The 21,813-nt window shown below is 35.1% G+C and overlaps 3 protein-coding genes across 3 annotated transcripts; all 3 read right to left on the bottom strand.

The window, feature by feature from the left end:
* Window positions 1-385: 385 nt before the first annotated feature.
* Window positions 386-6,657, bottom strand: LOC134254540 (F-box only protein 31-like). The gene is made up of 9 exons (XM_062737064.1): window positions 6,470-6,657; window positions 6,175-6,234; window positions 5,959-6,035; window positions 5,671-5,859; window positions 4,526-4,582; window positions 3,876-3,964; window positions 1,683-1,842; window positions 1,041-1,255; window positions 386-550 (listed from the first exon to the last, which is right to left on the bottom strand). Exons 1-9 carry the CDS (start codon window positions 6,618-6,620, stop codon window positions 388-390), a joined length of 1,161 nt encoding a protein of 386 aa, XP_062593048.1. The 5' UTR covers window positions 6,621-6,657; the 3' UTR covers window positions 386-387.
* A 2,291-nt stretch (window positions 6,658-8,948) lies between these two features.
* LOC134254538 (uncharacterized) lies at window positions 8,949-10,836 on the bottom strand. The gene is made up of 4 exons (XM_062737062.1): window positions 10,213-10,836; window positions 9,691-9,769; window positions 9,448-9,596; window positions 8,949-9,168 (listed from the first exon to the last, which is right to left on the bottom strand). Exons 1-4 carry the CDS (start codon window positions 10,690-10,692, stop codon window positions 9,064-9,066), a joined length of 813 nt encoding a protein of 270 aa, XP_062593046.1. The 5' UTR covers window positions 10,693-10,836; the 3' UTR covers window positions 8,949-9,063.
* Window positions 10,837-18,576: 7,740 nt separating this feature from the next.
* LOC134254505 (placenta-specific gene 8 protein-like) lies at window positions 18,577-21,305 on the bottom strand. The gene is made up of 5 exons (XM_062737016.1): window positions 21,202-21,305; window positions 20,512-20,681; window positions 20,047-20,167; window positions 19,742-19,890; window positions 18,577-18,836 (listed from the first exon to the last, which is right to left on the bottom strand). Exons 1-5 carry the CDS (start codon window positions 21,269-21,271, stop codon window positions 18,723-18,725), a joined length of 624 nt encoding a protein of 207 aa, XP_062593000.1. The 5' UTR covers window positions 21,272-21,305; the 3' UTR covers window positions 18,577-18,722.
* Window positions 21,306-21,813: the final 508 nt, after the last annotated feature.

Below are 21,813 nucleotides of genomic sequence, written 5' to 3' on the forward strand. Positions count from 1 at the left end.
TGAATATTGCTCAAAGTGTTTCATGTATTTTAAAAATTAAATTTGTAAATAATAAACTTGGTTTCACTTGACATATATTTTTTCATAGTGCTTGTAATGAAATGTAATGAATTAAAAATAAAAATATTTATGTGAAAAACCCTTGTTTAGTGTCTTGAAATATGGTTATTTAATGAAATAAATCGTGGTTTGATACAAATTCTTTATCAGAAAAATGAATTTATCTGATTTAGACTGTTAAATCAGGATAACACAGGTAAACTCTACCTGTGGCCCTCAGAGGGCCTCTTAATTGAGTGTGATAATTATACTGTTTATATACGTAGTAGATGTTCAGGGAATAAACCCATATACATATCATATGTCAACTATGAATATTGTCGTCTTTTAATCATTGATATCTTCGTGTTTTACTCTTGAATATATACTGAAAGATGCAAGTTCCAACCAAATCATTCCAAAAGTGTTTTCGTCAAACACTACAAATTGGGCTTTAGAGAAGGAAGGGTTGACGTAGCGATCGGCTGCAATCTGTCCCAGAGCGGTGCATCTGAAATAATAAAACATGGGTTACATTAACGTAAGTACAATAAAAATTCTTGTACTTATATGTATAGGGAAAAATAATCCCATCTGTAATTACAAGAAAATGTCTAATAATAGCGAGTAAAAAACTTGGAGCCCTCCCCCCTTTTTTTTCCATACATGAATTTTTACTAAAGAAAAAGTTCTTCATTTAAAGACTCCCCCCAACTTTTTGTTGTAGTATAGTAAAATAAGGCTAAGAGAAGTAGGAAACCTACATCTCCTTCCTGTTTTTTTTTTTTTTTTTTTGCTTTTCAAGTTTTTCCCAGGTGTGTTGAAAAAAATTCTCTGTCCCTCTTCCAAAAACGATGCTACATGCATGAATTACGACATCGTGTTAAGAGATTATTTTACGATATTTACTCACAGTATAATTTGAAGATAGTTAGAACGTAAATTTAGTATTTATTTTACTTGATACAAACAGACTTAAGTTGTTCTCATTTTTCTCCTACCTGAAAGTACACGTTTTTGGTATATTCTGAATATCACGGTCATAGCAGTCCATGGGTAATTTAAATGGCTGCGTGTCGGGAGGAGGTTGTTGATCGTTCGATTCAGAGGCCTCCAGAAGCGCTGGAAGAGTTTCTTGCTGACTCGCTGTCAACACAAGAGTCGATGTTAAGTCTGCCTTCACGCTAATTTTGGTTGCTGGTATATTCGGATCACCCTGTAGTTTTACAAGAACAAGAACAATAGAACATGAAGGATAAGGCAAAGCTGTGAAAAACTATTTCTCTAATAGTGTTGTTTGATATACACCAAATTTTGAACTTCAAATAAAAAAGAAATAAAACGAAAGCCAATTTAACTCATTATTCCCGAGCATTATTTTGAAATTGAACGATTTTCATGTTATAATGTGCATGAAAGTTCCGTGTTTATTTGCGAAAATTTTGCATTATGACGCGATTACCCCCTCCCCCCTACAAAAATGAGCCCAATGTGTTTTCATTAATTACCACATGCAAATGTAAAGGTGATAAAAACTTACAAGCAATTAGAAGAATTGATATCAAGAATCAGTATATCAACAAATAGACAATCCAACAATTAATGCAATATTACATTGCCTATCTTCTTCTGTTCCTACTTACAGTAATTTTGGTAGCAGTGGCTTCTGTCTTGTCTGTATTATAGTCCAGACTCAGAATCTCTATCCCATGGGCACTGTATGTCCCTTTAAACAGTCCGGGTTGTATGGGAACATTAGCTCTGGGCGCAGGAACTTCTAACGGTGTCCATCGATAATGATGCCTTTGGTATAGAATTTAAAAAATGTTAAGCAAATGGTATAGAAAGTCTAAGAATATTTACCCTATTTATTGTATGCAGTGAATTTATACGCCAATTTCAGTTTCTATACTTTGGCTATTCATGAAAAATTCTTTTCAAGGACTTTTTTTATGAATTTAATCTTCTTTGAATCAGTTTGGTAAAAATTGAGAAAAAAAATTAATTAATGTATGATCAAACATAGGAAATCAGAGATTACAGAGCTCACCTCAACGAATGTTGTCTTTAAGTAAGGCAAAGTCACACAATTAACCAACAAAAAGTATACATTCCAAAAATGAAAATATTTTTAAAAGCAATTTTGATCTGATACTTTGAAATAGACCTACATAAAAAATTTAAACTACTTCTTCATGAAAATGTAATGAAAATCCAGCATCTGAAGCAAATTTGAGAGTTTTCATCTCTTGATGCAGCATTTGTGCAAGTTTGGTTTATACAATGTTATATAAGCCTTATAGTTTTTGGTAATAGACCTGCAACCATAACTTTTACCTCGTCTATTATCTGAAAAATGTATGTCCAATTCAGCATCTGAAGCAAGTCCATTAGTGTGCATCCTTAGATGTATCATCCATGCAAGTTTGCTCATTATAGGGCTCATAGTTTATTGGAAATGAAACATGCATCAAAACTAACATTTTCACTCATCCACAAAAAGTAGGTCAGATTCAGCATCCGAAGTAAGCCTGGAAGTATGCATCCTTAGATGTATCATCTATGCAAGATTGGTCATTAAAGAACTCATAGTTCCTTGGAAATGAAACCTGCATCAAAAACTTTTAACTAATCACTCAACCGGAAAATGTAGGTCAGATTCAGCATCCGAAGCAAGCCTGGTATTGTGCATCCTTAGATGTATCATCCATGCAAGTTTGGTCAACATAGGGCTTAAAGTTACTTGCAAATGAAACCTGCATCAACAACATTAACCTGTTCGCTCAACTGGAAAATGTAGGTCAGATTCAGCATCCGAAGCAAGCCCGGTAGTACATGTGTGTATGCATCCTTAGATGTATCATCCATGCAAGTTTGGTCAACATAGGGCTTAAAGTTACTTGGAAATGAAACCCTCACCAAAAACTTTAACCTGTTCACTCAACCGGAAAATGTAGGTCAGATCAGCATCCGAAGCAAGCCCGGTAGTATGCATCCTTAGATGTATCATCCATGCAAGTTTGGTCAACATAGGGCTTTTAGTTACTTGGAAATGAAACCTACACCAAAAACTTTAACCTGTTCACTCAACCGGAAAATGTAGGTCAGATTCAGCATCCGAAGCAAGCCCGGTAGTATGCATCCTTAGATGTATCATCCATGCAAGTTTGGTCAACATAGGGCTTATAACTTGGAAATGAAACCCACACCAAAAACTGCACCAAAAATGTTAACCTGCTCCAAAAACATTAACCTGGTAATTCCTTTGCTGAAATGGCAGCATCTGAAACTTTGTCTGGTACAATAAAACACACTAAAACCATCTTCCATGCATGTCTAATCAGTATAGGACACAGAAGTAATTAAAAAGAAACTGCTCCAAAAAACTTAACCTTAACCTGGGACGCCGACGCCGAGGGTATCACATAAGCTCCCCCCAACTTCGTTGAGGTGAGCTAAAAAACGGTCCATATATAGTCAACACAGCCAAAGACCGCGAAAATCTAATATCAAATTAAACCTTGCAGGTTACATATCATATATAAGATACTAGTATATAAAAATATGTAGAATATTTTCTACCATTCTCTCATAAAAAAGTAATAGTGAAGGTGAATGGAAGAAACTAAATGTGTGAGAATCAGTCTATTCAATACATGAATTAGACGTACAAATATTTATTCTCGGAAAACGTTTTACCCCCTCCCTCTCTCCCTCCACTAGGCAAAAAATAAAGGGGGGTTACAACCCCGGACCCCCCCCCCCCCCCCCCCCTGGATCCGCCTATGAATAATAACATTTCAAAAAAAATACAACATTTTAAAGGATTTCTATACTTTGAGGACAGGTAGCTTTTTCCTCTTCTTTTGTAACAATGCCTGTAGATGTCCATCGCTTCCTCAGAGCCCAGCTCTTCTTCCATCCACTGCAAAAAGACACGCCAGCATTACAATTTTATGTGTATATCCATAGATCTAAGGTCTATGGTATATTGTACAATTATGCAATGTTCCTATAAAATGTTTTATTTGAGCTACACATGTATGTGAACAGCTGTGGTACTACATGTATTAATGACTTTGTTGCATTTTTGTGATATATCAAGGCATATGTCTTTACACCTATTGTGATGTGATTTTTGATGATTTTTTTTCCGTGGACCTACTTAAAATATTTGAATAATTGTGTAAAAATCAAACAAGCTTTGGGGTGCATATCAAAAACGGGAGAAAACTCGTAACAAATCTGTGACTAATGCTTCTAATTAGTTTTAATCAAAATCTCTGCATTAGAATCTGAATATGTCCCAAATTATATAACAATAATGAATACATGAACCATTGAGCAAATTCAAACCCGTACCAAGCATTTTGTTACTTATACCTGTCTGATGGATTCCTCATTATGATTCTGTCAGTACTTTATACTTGTACCCGACTGAAGCAATCCTCATTCTGTTTTTGTTAAGAAATTGATTTTTTTATACCTGATCAAGAGATTCCTCTTTATGTTTAGGACCCTTGTATTCAAGAATTCTTCCCTTCTGAAATTCATAAAATGATCCTAAAAGTACACATAATACGGAAATTCTTAACTTTTGTTTGCAATAAAATATGCTTTGGAAAGTAAAATAAGAGTTTTTCAAATCTATTAAAATAAATTTACTAAAATTCACTTTTTTAAAAAAATAATAATCCCCTACTAAGACATAATAATTATGTGTAATTAGTAGGGATGTCAAATCGGTCAATTTTTAATCTTACTGATGGATTCCTCGGTAAAAGTGTAAATAAATATGAACAAGTTAATTGATAACTGTAAAACATTGTAAATTCTTGTACAAATTAAACCGATAGGAGGTTACCTGCAAATGCGTTGTAAAAATTATGACCACTTTGTAACGGACGAAATTTAATCTAATTTTTTTAAAGTTCAATTTATTTATGTAAATAAGAAATAAAATATATGTTCACAGTGTTTTTGTTTAAAAAATAATCTGTTCCGTAATTGTAATGCAATTCCTCTTTGACGTGTGATAAGTTGGACTACATGTATGGTATAAACTTGATGTTATCCTTAACAGAGATTTATACGATCTTCGTACACTTTTTGATCCTAGATTTCATAAAATTCATAAAATGATCCATTTGCATTAAATGTAATACACATAATCGCACGTGCGGAAATTCTTCTGAGAATTGACTTTTGATTTATTTAAATATTGCAATAAAATAATTAAAGCTTTGGCAAGGTAAAATAAGAGATAATTTTTAAACAACATAACTATTAAAATAAATGTACAAGTGCAAAACATTTTACGTTTGAAAACCGATGTTTTTTTTTGCTTTAAAAAAATACATCCGAGTAGACATAATAATTATGTGTAATTAGGCAACATTAACAGTAAAAATATTCTATAGCCCACATACAGTATCAATTTTTGAGCAGTTTCTATGACAATCTTTATTCGAGTTATACCCCTTTTTTAAAACATCTGTCACTGAAAATAACTCTATATAATCAAGCTCATGTATATCTGTGTGCATGTGATGATGTGCGATTCAGTTTTAATTAAAAAATATATATATTTTATATTATTTTTTTATGGGCAAAAGAAGTTTTATATCTTACCAATTTGTCTTCCTCAACTCTTATAGAGCATGGACTTTCTTCACAGGGGGTACTGTGTACAGAAATGATCTTGATTTTTCCCGAGGACGTCAGTGAAATTGTAAATATTGTCTTCCTCCGCAGTGGCCTCTCCACATGTGGACTGACTGGAGCTAGAAGTTCAACACCCTTGATACATCCGCTGTCATACTAGGATTCAAAACATCAGTTTAAAAAAATATTGAGATAAAATAAAATCAATAAACAAAATGAAAAAGTTCAGAAATGTTAACAGTATTTTACCATTACCTTAACTTGCATAAGTCCTCCATAATATTTAAAATCTCTCCACCACAGCCCCACCAGATCGCCGTAAAGATGTAAAACTGCATAAAAAGCATCATTTAAAAAAATTCCTGTACGTACTGATGTCTTGTACCCCCCCCCCCCCCCCAAAAAAAAAAAAAAAAAAAAAAAAACAGATAATGTAGATAAAAATAAATGAAAATAATTTTCTTATCTTACCTTTATGGTAGAGTTCTCGGTATGTAACATTCCAACCATTAATGGATTTAAACTTATATTCTGTAAAATAAATTAAAATTGCAGTTTGCATACATTTTGAATTTAGGGTAAAAATTAATAATTTTACTAATTCATTCATCAGCAAATATCATAACATCATGAAAATTTTCGATAAGAACCATTTATTTCCAAGTTTGTCATTGAAAATATTACGATTCTAACATTTAGGCACCTATGGGCCTCCATACAAATTCTACACACAAACCATAACAAACCAAATGACTAGTGACAGTACCTTCTTCACATTTCCTTTTCCAGATCGATTCATCGTAAGCTATGTCTCTAAGCTGTTTACACGATAGACACACATTCTGAAGGTCCTTCCCAGGGATATTCCGTAGAATTCTTGTCAGTAATTCAGGGGGTAGTAAAAGCAATTCCGTCATTACGAAACGCACCGAATTAACATCAAGAGAGATAACTCTGTTTATTTATCAAGTTTATAATATGCTCAACAAGGAAAGTGGAAATTCGAGATGTCCTTATTGCAGTCGTGCTAAGCGACATATAAGAATAAATCTGAACATTTTTCAAGCAATTGTTCAAAGCAAAAATGTAGTAAAATATAGTCACGAGGTGTCCCCCCCACTTTCATTGCAATCGTGCCCCCCCCCCCCCACTTTTTAATGAAGAACAAAATCAAGCTATATTTCCCCAACAACTATAGGAAATGTTTATGAAGAACATTTTCTTGGAAAGAAATACAACTTGCCTTTGGAAAAGTTCCACAAAGCAAAAATAGTTTGGGGAACTTTCAATTTTCTTTCTTTTTTTTTTTTTTGCTTGTCAAAGAATTTCTGGAGTTGAGCCCCCCCCCCACTTTTAAGTTTGTGACTACGCCTCTGAGTAAAACATATCATATATAAATATAAATTCTCTCTATGCTAGATATCATGGTTTAAATGTTGCTATAGAATTTCACATAAAAACTTTTCAAAGAACTTAAATATTTTCTCTGGAAATTATTGAAACTACGAATTTCGGGACGTGTTTGACAAATCTTTAATTGTACATTCACCAAGTAAACTTTAAAATCCTTTTAAAATACTTAAGAAAAGTAGAAATTTTGTTGTGTATTAATGACAAATAATGACATGCAGAAATAGACGTTAGAAAGCAAAACCATCTCACCAGTATTGCCAGTCCGTGCTTAGTGATGTGAACACACTCGGTGAAACGTTTGTTTGTTGCTTATTCACTCATATGGAGACACTTGCAGGTGGAGGTGGAGGACTTTTAAAAGATTTTGAATTATACTCGGGCCCATTGAGCAGTGAAAGATCTCTTTCATGCCACCTACAGCGCCGACACGGGACCTCGGCTTATATTGTCACATCCGAAGGACCGGTCTCCACGTCCCACAGTGAGATTCGAACCTGCGACGTAAGGATTAACTAATTACTCCGCGACTCGAGAGGCTGAGCAGACTAACCGCTGTGCCACGTGGGTGAAACATTTTTTTTCTGTGAATAGGGTACTTGACTGACTCTTTTGTTGTTAATGTTTAATGTATAAGCCCCTTCAATTGTGAAAAAATATAAAAATATTCAGCTCCTCTATTTTGATTGTTTAAGTCTCTTGCAGAATGTGCAGTAAGGATCTTTTTCGTGCCAGCATGTCGCCCGCGTGGCGCAGTGGTTAGAGCGTCTGCTCCAGAGTCGCAAAGTCGATTCGTACGTCGCAGGTTCGAATCCCACTGTGGGACGTGGAGACCGGTCCGTATAAACCGAGGTCCTGTGTCGCAGTAGATGCTGACACGAAAAAGATCCCTCGTTGCTCAATGGCCCTAAGTGCCGAGTATAGGAAAGAAAATTGTTACTCTCCACAAGTGGTGGTGGGACGTTAAATAGCATTCAATCAATCGTGTCAGCAATTACCGCGACACGGACTCTCGGTTTATTTAGTCTCATCCGCGCGAAGGACCAATCTCCATTCAGATTCTAACGAGCGAAGTAAGGATGGATCTAGTCCGAAATATCAGACGTTTTCCTGGCTTTTTAACGATTTTGATATTTTACTTGCCAGGAAAACGTCAGATATTTCGGACTAGGATGGATCATGAAGGCCTTCATGTACACTTTACTCCGCGACTCTTACAGCATACATGTACCATAAACCTGTAACCTGCTATACAGCAGTTTGCTTTAGGTCTGTATAACCACTGTACCATAGGGCTATCTTTTAGCAAGGACCTTTAGGTCTCGGCTCTTGGTCTAGATTCTTTAAAAAAGGCACTGTTATGTTTCAGCATTTTGGTTGAAATAAATCATGATGAATTGAAGAAACAATACGAAATGTGTAAAGAGTACATAACACACGACCACCTTGAATTTCCAGAGGTAGAATTAGGTAGCGTGGGGGTGGGGGGTAACCATCTCCTGTTGACCAATGTTTACTAGTGACTACCGCGTCTGGTTTAAAAGCTTCACGGATATCTTGCTCATGCAAAGCTGATCATTTTCATTTTGGGAAAAAATAATCTTCCTGTTTGTCATTTCTTCATTTTACCGCCTTACGTGTTTATGAAACCTTTCAAATACAGTATTTAGTTACACAGTGCATTCACAATTATTACTAAAGGGTGCAAATACTTAGCTTTAATATTCGGAAATTTCCTTCTCTTAACAATGAGAGTAAGAATTTATTTCAGCTCTCATTTATTTATACTTACTATTACAAACGTGAACACGAAATAATAACCCTAAATAAAGAAAATGGATGCAACTAATTAATTTAATATGTAAAGAGGACATTTGGATATACACACTGTACAATCATATCCCAATGAAAGATTTAAAAGTTTCCTTTTCTCCAACAGTTATATTTAATCTACACCATGCGGTGATTGGTTACGAATGTCTGCTCACGTGACATTTGACACATTGCACAGCACTGGCAGCAGACAACAGTACAACAATCCTTGCAGATCGTTCCCTGAAAGCATGAACAAAGTATGTATTCAAATAATAAAAATGTTTTTGATAAATTGGTTTTTCATCCGATTTCTTGCTTACTAGTATGTGGCTAAACAGACAAATCATGTTCCCCGCGTTTTACGACAGCTAGACCCTTGGAATTACATGTACTAGTAATTCACAGATTCAAAAATTTCTTTTATAATGTCAAATGAGAACATCCCCCCCGATACTAATAATGAAAATAAGATCCTCAATTTTGTGTTACCTATACATGTAAGTAAGTGAAGGTACTTACATTTATGCGTGTCTGAGTGCGGACTTTGGTACGCAGAGAAATCAATGCGCACGTACTACCCATAGCAAGAGGCAGGCACGTATTTTCTCCTAGCTTCTTGGACAAATAGCATGGATAGAAAAAGCAGCCGCACCATAGTACTCCACAGCCTTAAATATAAAAATGTTTTTCCATGAACAATGTGACTGCCAGTGAAATGATAATATTATTTTTATCAAACAAAAGATGTATAATCTCACGTACATGATTTCATGTCGGAGCAGCAAGAGCACAGACCAGAACTCCAGTCTCGAGGGGATTTTATGGCGTTCTGTTGACCAAGCTGCAGAGAAAGGACAGATTTCAATGACACTGGATCTTTTGTTACTATTAACAACTCATTAAAGGTGAAATTTTAGCTTTTAGGTCCTCATGCATTGATCAAAAAATGTGTCCTCTCGAAAAATTAATAATGACTACAAAGTCTTCGTAATTCTAACTCTTAAACCTGTTTAAATACGAGGCTGTCCAATGCAGGAAGAATTAACCCAACCTTTATTTTAAAATAATTTTAATATGTACTGATCTTCTAAAATACTAGACTGCCTAGTAAAACGAAAATGACCCCATTGCGTCAATAATTGTACAAAGGACCCCTTTGGAAATACGCTTTCAAGCTTTCATAGGCTCTCTTTGGTCATTTCGAATATAAACATATTTTATATACAGACAAAAAAATAAAATTAAAAAATACCGGGTATTTATGGATTAAACAGAATGACTTACGTAATTAAACGCTTGCCGCGGAGTAGGTTTTTGAGCCACAGGTGGAGGGGTACCAAGATCACTTCTTGGGGGTGGTCTTTGTCCGTATTGGTCGGCATATGGAGCCGGACTTCTATGTTTTGGAGCCATTCTGACCTGGTCGCCTTGATACATTGGACTGGGCTGTCCAGACCTTGGCATTGTTTTCGACTGTCCACCCCTTCGGACATTCGCCTCGTCTTGTCCATACCTTCCATCCGTTTCTCTAGACATTGGCACTCTGCCAGGTTGGTTCGTTATTGGCATCCTATCGTGTCTTCCAGGATATGGTACTCTGTCAATTGTATTGGCTTCCCTGGGTCTTTCATGTTGGCCAATCGTTGCTACCCTTTCAGGCTGTCCTGTGATTGGAATCCATTCTGGTTCTGATAGTGGTACTTCTTCGAACTCCCCGTTCATGGGCGGAGGAGCTGGGAAGTCATATTCACCGTCTCTGTTCATAAGGGATGGTAAAAATGCAACTTTCTTTGCTCGAAATGGAATTGACCTAACTATTCCCTGACCATTTCAGACTGAAGCCAAATACAGTGTTTAAATTGTCATATAAAAATTAATTCGACTAAAAAGTTGGGGAATGGAAGAAAAGTAGGAACGAGGAAATATATATATACATTTTAAAGGATCAGTTCTTAAAAGATGATTGCTGGTAAAGTATTTGCACTTGTGTCAAGTAGCTGGACGGAGTTGGAACCCTTGATACCAATAACACTCGTACTTCTGGATTTTGTTCATGAATTTAAAGCTCTCGGCTTGAAAATGTATGTCTTATAACTCATCTTAGTTGATAAAAAGTTCTAATAAAAATTGTGCATTATTTAACAAATGCAGAAATAATTTTAATTTTCCCATAAGCGAAGATTTGGAGGTAAATACTTATAGTGTTTGCCCTGTCCATCCGTCTTTTCGTCTAATCTTACTCATAACTTTTAAATGGGTTGGGCTATGGTTTTCAACTTTTCATATATAGGCAGGTGTATTCTTTGTGACAATACCTTTCATTGGGTACCACGAATTTGACCCCTTGACCTTGGAATTTGCCCACTTTTACAAAAAATTACCAAACTTGAACATAACTCTTTGAACAGTTCGTACCAGGGTTTTGATACTTACCATGTGTAACCCTTCAATGGGTAAAACTATTTTTAGCTCACCTGAGCCGAACGCTCAAGTAAGCTTTTCAGATCACATTTTGTCCAGGGTCCGCCTGTCTCTCTTTCTGTCTGTCCGTCTGTCTGTAAACTTTTCACATTTTCGTCTTCTTCTCAAGAAGCACTAGATCAATTTCCACCAAACTTGCCACAAAATATTTTTGGGTAAAGGGGATTCAAGTTTGTCCAATGAAGAGCCATGCCCCATTTTAAGGGGAGATATATACAACTTTTAAAAATCTTCTTCTCAAGAACGACTGGTCCAGGAAAGATGAAACTTATATGGAAAAGTAGTGTAGATTAAATTTGTTTAAATCATGATCCATTGGGTAGGGCGGGGCCACAGTGGACAATCAAAGTTTTTACGTAGGAATGTATAGGAAAAATCTTGAAACATTTTCTTCTTGATAACTGCAAAGCCACGATTGGTCATATTTACATGGAAGCATCCACTGGTAGTTTAAATTCAAGATTGTTCAAATCGTGATCCCCAGGGGTAGGGCTGGGCCACAATGGACAATCAAATTCTTACATAGGAATATTATTTATACATGTATGTAGGAAAAAACTTAAAAAAAAAAAAACTTCTTCTCAAGAACTGCAAAGCCATGATTGGTCATATTTATATGGAAGCATCCTCCGGTAGTGTAGATTCAAGATGTGTTAAAATCATGACCCCCAGGGTTGGATGGGACCACAACAAAAGTTCAAACTTATACGGAAAAAAGCCAATGTTATTCCAAAAATATGTAAGCATCCTTAGTTAGTGTAGATTTTGTTTGTTCAAATCACGCCCCATCTCCTTTTAGGATCGGGACCACTTATGCATTTACTGAATTGATTTTTGTTTTTTCCCTAGCCACAGTGCTCAGATGAGCGATGTGCCCATGGGCCTCTTGTTTAACTGTTTGACCTTTATCTCAGAGTGACCTCCTTAAATCTTCTGAAAAGTTAGTACTAGGGCTGTTGTATATTTCACAGCTTTATTCCTTATAACCAGAGCTTCTCCGTCTCCAAGTTCCTTTGACGATTGATCACACTCACCCCTACTAATGTGTTGGGGAACCTTTTAACACCTGCAAATTATAAAACCCGATGAGTTCAGAGTAGCTCTGGCAGTGGCTCTGGCGAGAGTTAGCGAGACTTCAGAGAGATAGGGTAAATTATTCACGGAAATGTAGCTAGGAAGTGACTAGCACGTGGAGGCATGGTAAACAGAAAAGTTATGTTGCGTTTCAGTTTTCACCACCCTAGAATCAGCTGATAATGTCTGTTGAAATTTACTTCAGTCAATCGATCTCTTTTACATTCATTCAGACTTGAATAAGTATTCTCTTTACTACAATTTTCTGCAGTCATGAATTCAAATTTCTTTTTAATATTTTTTCATGAACCCGGACTATATTTTTTTGGCGTCAGATTATGAGGCACCGGCACGATTTTAACTGACCAATCAGCTGAATGAGTACAGTATTGCATTATGGGTTACTACGAATACTACAGGAATTTTACGTTTGAGAAAAAGAAAAATCTTATGGTAAATGAAAAGCATTTTTAAAAATATTATTTTCATGCTTATAATAACAAACAATTCATTTGTTAAATAAACGTCGGAAGTCTAAGTTTCTGAAGTCATACTGCAAAAGTAATTTGCGTCTGTATTAATTCCTTCGTTGTACTTTCGGTGAATACAATTGCCAGGTGAATTCCCTGGCCGAACACGTGATCAAGAACGTAAAAAAGTTTTGTCCATTTAAATGCATAAGAGATGCTTCTCGTTTTCCTTACCCTTGAAGCGCTTGTGTTCTGAACTAGACACAAACTACATTTTATTAAACTTTTTTTCCATTTAACAACAAATTAAAAACGCCTGTAACATCTTTCATAATCTTTGTATTTTGTTCATTTCTTTTATATTGCAGCCCATTAACATGATCATAGATTGAACTGAACTACGTGTTCGAAGTAAAATGTAAACATGTATTTGGCGTAAACGTTGCTATTCATTCAACGATTGGTCAGTTGCTCGTGGTGAGATCCCCTGTGCGAATTTATAACAATAGCCATATAAGGCAAACAAAGGTTTGTCAGTGTAGATGATAATTCACATTTTTTACCAGCGAATCGGTCACTAGTGAGCTCTAATTTTTGCCGAAAAGTATAAGATATATTGTTATTTTAACATCCCCTTCTTTAGCCACCCTTTTTCTGTTGAAAATCATGAAAGTCTTTTTGGAAAAATTTATTACAGGACATCTTTTCAAAAGAAACAGGCTATAGCAATATATGTTTACTGCAGATTTTATTTATAAAACCGGGTTCTACCCTATAACCTTTGAATAGATCAACCTAAACCACGTGTCTTGAATTTAAATCACAATAACATTAGTAGGTGTGACACTGAACAGTGATTAAGTCAGCCCTTTTATATAGGGGTCCTCAAATATAGCGAGAGTCCAATCGAAAATGGCGGACACATTCTTTTGACGAATTGTGTTCAGCTTTAAGGTTAACAGGGAATACATTTAGATATCTTAAACAAACTTTATTTTCTATTTTATTTTATTTATTTTTATTGCTTTTTATTTTTTTTTATAACGTTTTATACTACTTTTTAAACAACCATCGGAGTTCGTTATATAGATAGCAAGTTTTCTTTCAATATCACTCATTTCAGTCGACAAATATTTAATGATAAGCAATAAGTCATTCAAAATTGTTTGGTATGTGTTTGCATATATAAATATGGAAAAAAGCATCAAAATAAAGCATTGAAGAGGTCATTCAGGTGATTCAATTAGATGCATGTTTTATTCAATTAAAAAAGTGATAATAAAATGAGCAGTTGTTCTGAAAGCAAAAGAAATTCGAAATACCGTAAATGGTTATAAATACAATGTACATTTGAAAATATTATGCAATATAATATTTACCTTAATTAATTCTTATTTTATATTTAAAGTGATGAAAAAAAACATGGTCCAAAGATCTTTCAAACAAAGATAACATTAATGGAGTTGACATGATTCAGATCTGATATTGACAATAAGCTTGGGAAGAACAGCCCAGCACACTTAGCGAAAGTGAGCTTTTGTTTCTATTTGTTGAGTCCTTGAGTAGCCGCGGTGGTCGCTTGTGCATATGGAAGGTATTGTATAACTTCACGACGTTCTAATTGAATTTTCTAAACATTTGTTGAGGGACTATATAAAAGGATTAGAAGGCAGTAGAAGTATGTTATACCAAAGGACACTTTGGCAGTGCCTAGAACACACTTTACAGCTGAGCAGTTCTGTCGAGCAACTTCCTCTAGTTCTGTGTGGCATTGTAAAAGAATTCTCTGAAGAATTTCTTCAAATTGCGATTCACTGCTACACAGCGGCATTGGAATAAAAATAATAATTCTGCGTGAAGATTGATGGCGTTGTCTTTAAAGTTTCTTTACTGTAATCCCTCATTTTCCAAATTATGTAATCATTTGTCGATTTTCTTAGGTGTTTGTTTGATAGACAAAATGGTCCCGCGTGAAATATAAGAAATAAAAGCCAAATTGTTCTCCATAAATTGGTCAGACGTATGTACATAAAAATCTTGAGTTTACAATAGGAACCCACGGCGGAAACCACAGTAGGTGTCAGCGGAAGGAGGGGCCTGAGGGGTGACTGCCGTGCTGTTCGTGGCTCCTGTGGTGGATTGTGGAATGGCATCTGCATCTGTGCTTGGTGCCATGTCCACAGATTCCTTGTTGGTTTTCATTTCTAAACGAAAAAATACGAGTTTTTGTATGTTCCGGAGGCGCAGAAATTACATATATGGAAACATTTGAAAAATAGACCCAGACATATACAACTTTACGTTTTAGGGGCAGTTATTTGAAAGTAATTGATTATAAAGATTAAGCATAAATGTTATAAAGTATAAACGTGTTCACCTTCTTAGTTTAAAGAAATTAAGTAAAAGTAAAAAAAAAAAATCTATTTACCAAAAAGAGAAATGTTTCAAGAGATTGCGCTCTATATTAAACGGAGTTTTAAAAAATGATACCTTGAATTTTCGATTTCACCCATTTATAAGTCCACTGGGCAGAGAGAAAAATTAGGTGCATTTTAACAATCATCTTGTTAAATCTTCACTTTAGTTCGTCAACACAGCTCATTGACAACGATTGTAACACGTGATCTCTCTTATGACGTCATAATGTATGACACAACAATTCTTTTTACTTTTTCTTTCTTTTTCTCTCTCTCTCTTTTAATACACAATTTACATGTAAGTTTTTCGTGATAAAGAGACAAAGAAGAATTTCAAATTTTGAAGAAAAAAATCAAAATTTGACGCATTTTGGCCATTAAAATCTTTGTTGAATGCAAGGAAAGGTCCACTAACTAGTGTCAAATGGTTTATTAATGCCAACTCTTTTTATATGCATGATATGGGAGTTGACGATGTTTTCCTTTGAAGTCAGGTATCAGATCTTAAAATATTGTAAGATCTCCGGAAATGGCCAAGCTTAAGATCACCCCTACTAATGTGTTCGGAACCTTTTATGTTTCGGTATTCTGCAAATTATAAAACCCGATGAGTTCAGAGTAGCTCTGGCAGTGGCTCTGGCGAGAGTTAGCGAGACTTCAGAGAGATAGGGTAAATTATTCACGGAAATGTAGCTAGGAAGTGACTAGCACGTGGAGGCATGGTAAACAGAAAAGTTATGTTGCGTTTCAGTTTTCACCACCCTAGAATCAGCTGATAATGTCTGTTGAAATTTACTTCAGTCAATCGATCTCTTTTACATTCATTCAGACTTGAATAAGTATTCTCTTTACTACAATTTTCTGCAGTCATGAATTCAAATTTCTTTTTGGACGAATATTTTTTCATGGGAACCCGGACTATATTTTTTTGGCGTCAGATTAGCAAATGAGGCACCGGCACGATTTTAACTGACCAATCAGCTGAATGAGTACTAGTATTGCATTATGGGTTACTACGAATACTACAGGAATTTTACGTTTGAGAAAAAGAAAAATCTTATGGTAAATGAAAAGCATTTTTAAAAATATTATTTTCATGCTTATAATAACAAACAATTCATTTGTTAAATAAACGTCGGAAGTTAAGTTTCTGAAGTCATACTGCAAAAGTAATTTGCGTCTGTATTAATTCCTTCGTTGTACTTTCGGTGAATACAATTGCCAGGTGAATTCCCTGGCCGAACACGTGATCAAGAACGTAAAAAAGTTTTGTCCATTTAAATGCATAAGAGATGCTTCTCGTTTTCCTTACCCTTGAAGCGCTTGTGTTCTGAACTAGACACAAACTACATTTTATTAAACTTTTTTTCCATTTAACAACAAATTAAAAACGCCTGTAACATCTTTCATAGTTTTTTATCTTTGTATTTTGTTCATTTCTTTTATATTGCAGCCCATTAACATGATCATAGATTGAACTGAACTACGTGTTCGAAGTAAAATGTAAACATGTATTTGGCGTAAACGTTGCTATTCATTCAACGATTGGTCAGTTGCTCGTGGTGAGATCCCCTGTGCGAATTTATAACAATAGCCATATAAGGCAAACAAAGGTTTGTCAGTGTAGATGATATTTGCACATTTTTTTACCAGCGAATCGGTCACTAGTGAGCTCTAATTTTCGCCGAAAAGTATAAGATATATTGTTATTTTAACACCCGGGCCTCCTTTAGTCACCCTTTTTCTGTTGAAAATCATGAAAGTCTTTCAGAAAGGTCTGGAATAATTTATTACAGGACATCTTTTCAAAAGAAACAGGCTATAGCAATATCATGTTTACTGCCGATTTTATTTATAAAACCGGTTCTACCCTATAACCTTTGAATAGATCAACCTAAACCACGTGTCTTGAATTTAAATCACAATAACATTAGTAGGTGTGAAGATGGGGACGCTAAAAATAATGACTGTTAGTACTACTGTACTAAAATCCTTGGACCTCTAGGGAAAAATAAGATTCATATTGTTCTCAACAAGACGTGATGTAAATCAGATGTGTACTCCAATCAAATCCAAAGGTTTAATTTAAAAAAAAAATTAAATCACTTCTTTTTTCAAAAGTCCATAACATAACCGTTCGACTTTTCTACACTTTATACAACCATTCATTATGGAAAAATTAAAAACTATGCTTTTTGGTACTATATACAAATAGTTAAAAAAAATTACTTCGTTGAAAATCATTCTGATTCTATACACAAATACTCAGAAATCAATTTTAAAAGAATTCACGAATTTCTCACTGATGACATTTTTGTAGTCTTCGGAGAAATCTTCTAATAAACTGTTGGAAACCCAATGGTCATTAAGTGTGCTCCTTTTTCCAACCGACCTGTTTTTTATGCATAAAGCAGACATTATTTTAAAAAATCAACATGAGAGGATTAAAGTACTTGCTGTGACCTTCAACTTTACATTTTTAATATATCAACGATTTTTTAAAATTTTACCTGAACGATGCGTTATGCATTTACTACAGGCTTACGGTGGGCGTGTCCGATCGTCAAGGAATGCTTTCTATTACTCATTCTAGGCACCTGATCCAAACTCTGTAATTTTCTGAAGTCCTGTTTTAATTATTCCCTGATCACAATATGTGATTACCGTTCGTTATATTAACCTTTTTCAACAAATCGAAGATGGAACTTAATTTTTGACAGGGAAGAGGGGAAATATCCAAAGGGGATAAGTTCAAATTACAATCACGTTCTTAATTTTCCTGTGAGGTTTCAAAACATTTGTCTAAATAACTAAGTCCAATCCAATGCCATTAAATATCTAATGGTATGCCATAGACACCTGATGAAAAGATTTTAGTGTCGCATGAAGTATTTTGAAGGATAACGAAGGTATGTGGTCATATTTAATTATCAATCGAAAATTGCCCGTACAGACATCTGATGTCTGTACACCGTCCAATATTTTTTATCTGTTATCCACAATTCTTACAAAATAATAAAAGTTCTTCCTAAATGGAGAAGGTGCATACACCAACCTGCTGTTTTTTTTTTGTTTTTGTTGTTTTTGACTGGTTAAAACGTCCAAAAATACCCTTCACTGCATATTCTTGATATTATGTAAAAAATTTGCAACACATACGTAACATATTATATTATAATATTTATTATTTCAAATATATTAATTTGTATTAATATAAAGAAAAACCAAGAATACTTTGGATAAATATACACACAAACATAAATATTTACCCGTATCACCAATATCAAATAATATAAATATTGTACAAAAAGAGTTTCTGTTCTTTTACGACGTCAACAGGTACTCATGCATGTCACATGACTCTGTTGTTATTGTTTTTCATGAGGAATTCGTGCTCACGCTGTAACTGACACATGACACAACAGGGACACCAACACACCATGCAGCAGTCCTCACAGATATTGCCCTGTAACAAAAATTATTATACTTCTGTTAAAATGTTTCCTATGTAAAGGTAAAATAACTATTTTTCTATAGTCTAAAATTTCCAAAGCTATACCCCAGGGTATAGTTTTTGCTATCCACCCCCGGAAAATTTTCATTTCCTGTCATTTGATTGGTATGCGATACCTCCAACATTCAAGAGTTCCAACCGTACAAAACAAAGTAAATCAGTATAATAAAACGTTTATTCACTGGCAGTGAGCGGGATAGCTCTTTTATCAAACCCTTGACAGGAACTATTCCCCCTCGTGCAAGCCCTCGGGGAATAGTTCCTGTCGCGGGTTAGCCCTCGGGGAATAGTTCCTGTCGCGGGTTTGATAAAAGAGCTATCCCATTCACAGCCAGTGGATAAATGTATAATATTTCAATCGTGAAAATCCACTGCTTTGCTTTGAATGTAGCTGTTCATGACGCCCTTCTCCTAATATTTTACAGTTTGTTGGCAGTACAATAAACATTCCATAAAAAAAGTTGTGTCCTATATAACTCTTACTTAAAAAAGTCTAACATTTCCAATGTTTTACTGAGCGGGCAAAAAAAAAAAATCGATGTTTGACAGCAGGTGAGCTGCTGGACCTGTCGATGAGATGTTGGACCGATTACATCACAGAGTGGGCGGAGTCAGCCATACCTTATTGGAGTTCGACAGAACTGTAGTGCGGGTAAACGAAATTTACATTATGATATATCTCAAAATAAAAAGTACAAGGTATAACAAAACTATTGATAGTGTTGGGCAAAATGCGTTTTGTCGACCCTCTAACCTAATTGTTTACCTTCGGTCTCGTTTGGTTCTTGGGTCTGACAAAACACATGTTGCCCTCGAACACAGTCAATAAAGGTATAATGTTGCAGTAATGTACCTACCATTATGTTGTTTTCTGCTCGGACTTTGACTCTAAGAGGCACCAGAACCTGATAGCTGCAACCAAAGGCACAGGGCAGGAGGAGGTTCTCCCCCAGCTTCATTGACAGGTAGTACAGGTAAAGATTGGGACACAGCGTCACAGCAGCGCCTACAAAATAATTATGTCCAAAAAAACTTATTTGCAACGTTTTATTTTATTTGCCTCAAAGACCCTCCCTTGTCCACTCTTAAAAACATAAATGTCAAACACGAACTACATATACACATGTAATATATGCATGATTTGGGAGATAAATGCACTTACAATTCGTCATGTCGGAGAAACATCCGAAAATATCCGTGGTCCAGGTTCGTTTTTTGTTGACAGGCTGGGCAACTGGCTGTGGAGCATTGAGTACCACGGTGGTGTTTGAAGAGGAGGAATGCTGTGTTTAGAGAAAATGATTTATGTAAAAGATGATTAATAAATGGTCCAGATATGCTTATTGCTCAGTTGTTCAATCAAACTATTATTATTCTAAGTAGATCTTGATGAAAACCAATGTTCTGAAGTTTAATAATTCGTGAAATTCATAGCAGAGGGCCATAAGTCCTTAAAAGTGTTATGTGTACAATTATGACCACCTTATTTGCTACCAAATAAAGAGAACACCTACTCCCTCTCATATCCGTGGTGGAAATCCTTTAAAAGGATACATCATGATGATTTTTTTCTTTTTTTTCCTCATTTTTAGATTGATGGGTGCATAGTATAAAATATAAGACTTACAAAATTCGATGGTGGTGGAGCATGATGGGGGTAAGGCCCTGGTTGGGCCGGTGGTGGATACCCCCCTGGTTGAGCCGCCTGAGTAAATCCGGGCTGTTGCCCTGGCTGTACTGTAATGGGGGCGGCCTCATATGCCGGTGGGGCACTGGCCTCCTGCTGTTTTGTAAGGTCTGTCAGAAAGTAAGAATTATAATTTAGATGTGGTGCAGCAAATCTTGAAAAATTATATTTTTGATAAATTAATAATAATTTTATTTTTTAATTAGATTTAACAATATTGATTTCTTCTAAATATTTTATAAAAAATGTCTTTGACAACTGAATTTATAAAACATTGCTGGCAGCTGAATTTATAAAATATTGCTGGCACCGGAAATCCACGAAAATGAGAAGAGTCATTCTGAAAATCCATATCTGAATTAATGATATTTAAGATTTTGATTTCTTTTAAATATTTTATAAATATGTCTGTGACAATTTATAAAACATTGCTGGCACCAGGAGCCCACGAAAATCAGAAGATTCATTCTGCAAATTCAAATCTGTATACATGTATATAATAATTATACTTTCACGAGAATAACCCGTGAGGCATGATAAACAATGGTTTTGAAAAAATATTTTTATCAATGTCTTTTGTTTGTTATTTTTAAAACAATCGCCAAGTTTAGATTATAAAGACCAACATACCCGACATGATTTGGTTTGTTGCCATACGCTGTACGTGATGTGGCGCGCGTTTCAGGCGAGCTCCCCACATAGTGGTCAAAATGTCAAGGACAAACCTCTCAAGCGAGACGGCAAACAATTCCAAAGACTGAGTTGTAATTCACTCAAAACACCCCCTTTGTTATTTATAGCTTTGTTAAATTCGTTGTGTTTTGACCAGAAAATATATCAATTAGAACTTATGCTGAACAATTGCGGGAGATTTGCACTTTATTTTTAGGTTTACTTGATCTTAAACCTTGTTAATTGTTAATTTGTAATTGATGCTGATTAAAAAAATTAATGCATTTCTTAACCAATACATAACCAAATCACCTCCTGATTATAGAAAGGAAATAAATAAAACAAAACCTAGCACACCAGCAACATTATAAACATTATAAACTGACAGTGAGTGACTGATGCTTATTTCATTTCTTTCTCTCTGTAGGCACATAATATCGAGGAAGGGGGGGGGGGGCATTTTTTTTTCAAATATTTTACTTTGAAAATATTTAATAAAAAACTAAGAGCCAAAGCCTTGAACTTTTGTTGTAGCAGAGTTAATTACTGGGCTCTATTCTGGAAAATAAG

Source organism: Saccostrea cucullata, unplaced genomic scaffold, assembly GCF_032062105.1.
Source record: "Saccostrea cucullata isolate Sc308-1 unplaced genomic scaffold, CSIRO_AGI_Scuc_v1 ctg19, whole genome shotgun sequence".
Classification (NCBI taxonomy): Eukaryota; Metazoa; Mollusca; class Bivalvia; order Ostreida; family Ostreidae; genus Saccostrea; species Saccostrea cuccullata.

Bases quoted from the DNA above. Each gene is read 5' to 3' on its own strand.
- LOC134254540 (XM_062737064.1), bottom strand. From the start codon at position 6,620: ATGACGGAATTGCTTTTACTACCCCCTGAATTACTGACAAGAATTCTA. The intron at 6,235-6,469 runs GTACTGTCACTA...TTTATTTTACAG, and splicing joins GAAAAGGAAATGTGAAGAAG to AATATAAGTTTAAATCCATT. The intron at 1,256-1,682 runs GTAAGTAGGAAC...GTAAAACTACAG, and splicing joins CCACTGCTACCAAAATTACT to GGTGATCCGAATATACCAGC.
- LOC134254505 (XM_062737016.1), bottom strand. From the start codon at position 21,271: ATGTGGGGAGCTCGCCTGAAACGCGCGCCACATCACGTACAGCGTATG. The intron at 20,682-21,201 runs GTATGTTGGTCT...ACTTTCTGACAG, and splicing joins AACAAACCAAATCATGTCGG to ACCTTACAAAACAGCAGGAG. The intron at 19,891-20,046 runs GTAAGTGCATTT...ATTATTTTGTAG, and splicing joins TTTCTCCGACATGACGAATT to GCGCTGCTGTGACGCTGTGT.
- LOC134254538 (XM_062737062.1), bottom strand. From the start codon at position 10,692: ATGAACAGAGACGGTGAATATGACTTCCCAGCTCCTCCGCCCATGAAC. The intron at 9,597-9,690 runs GTACGTGAGATT...TTTATATTTAAG, and splicing joins CTGCTCCGACATGAAATCAT to GCTGTGGAGTACTATGGTGC. The intron at 9,169-9,447 runs GTAAGTACCTTC...TCATGCTTTCAG, and splicing joins GCACTCAGACACGCATAAAT to GGAACGATCTGCAAGGATTG.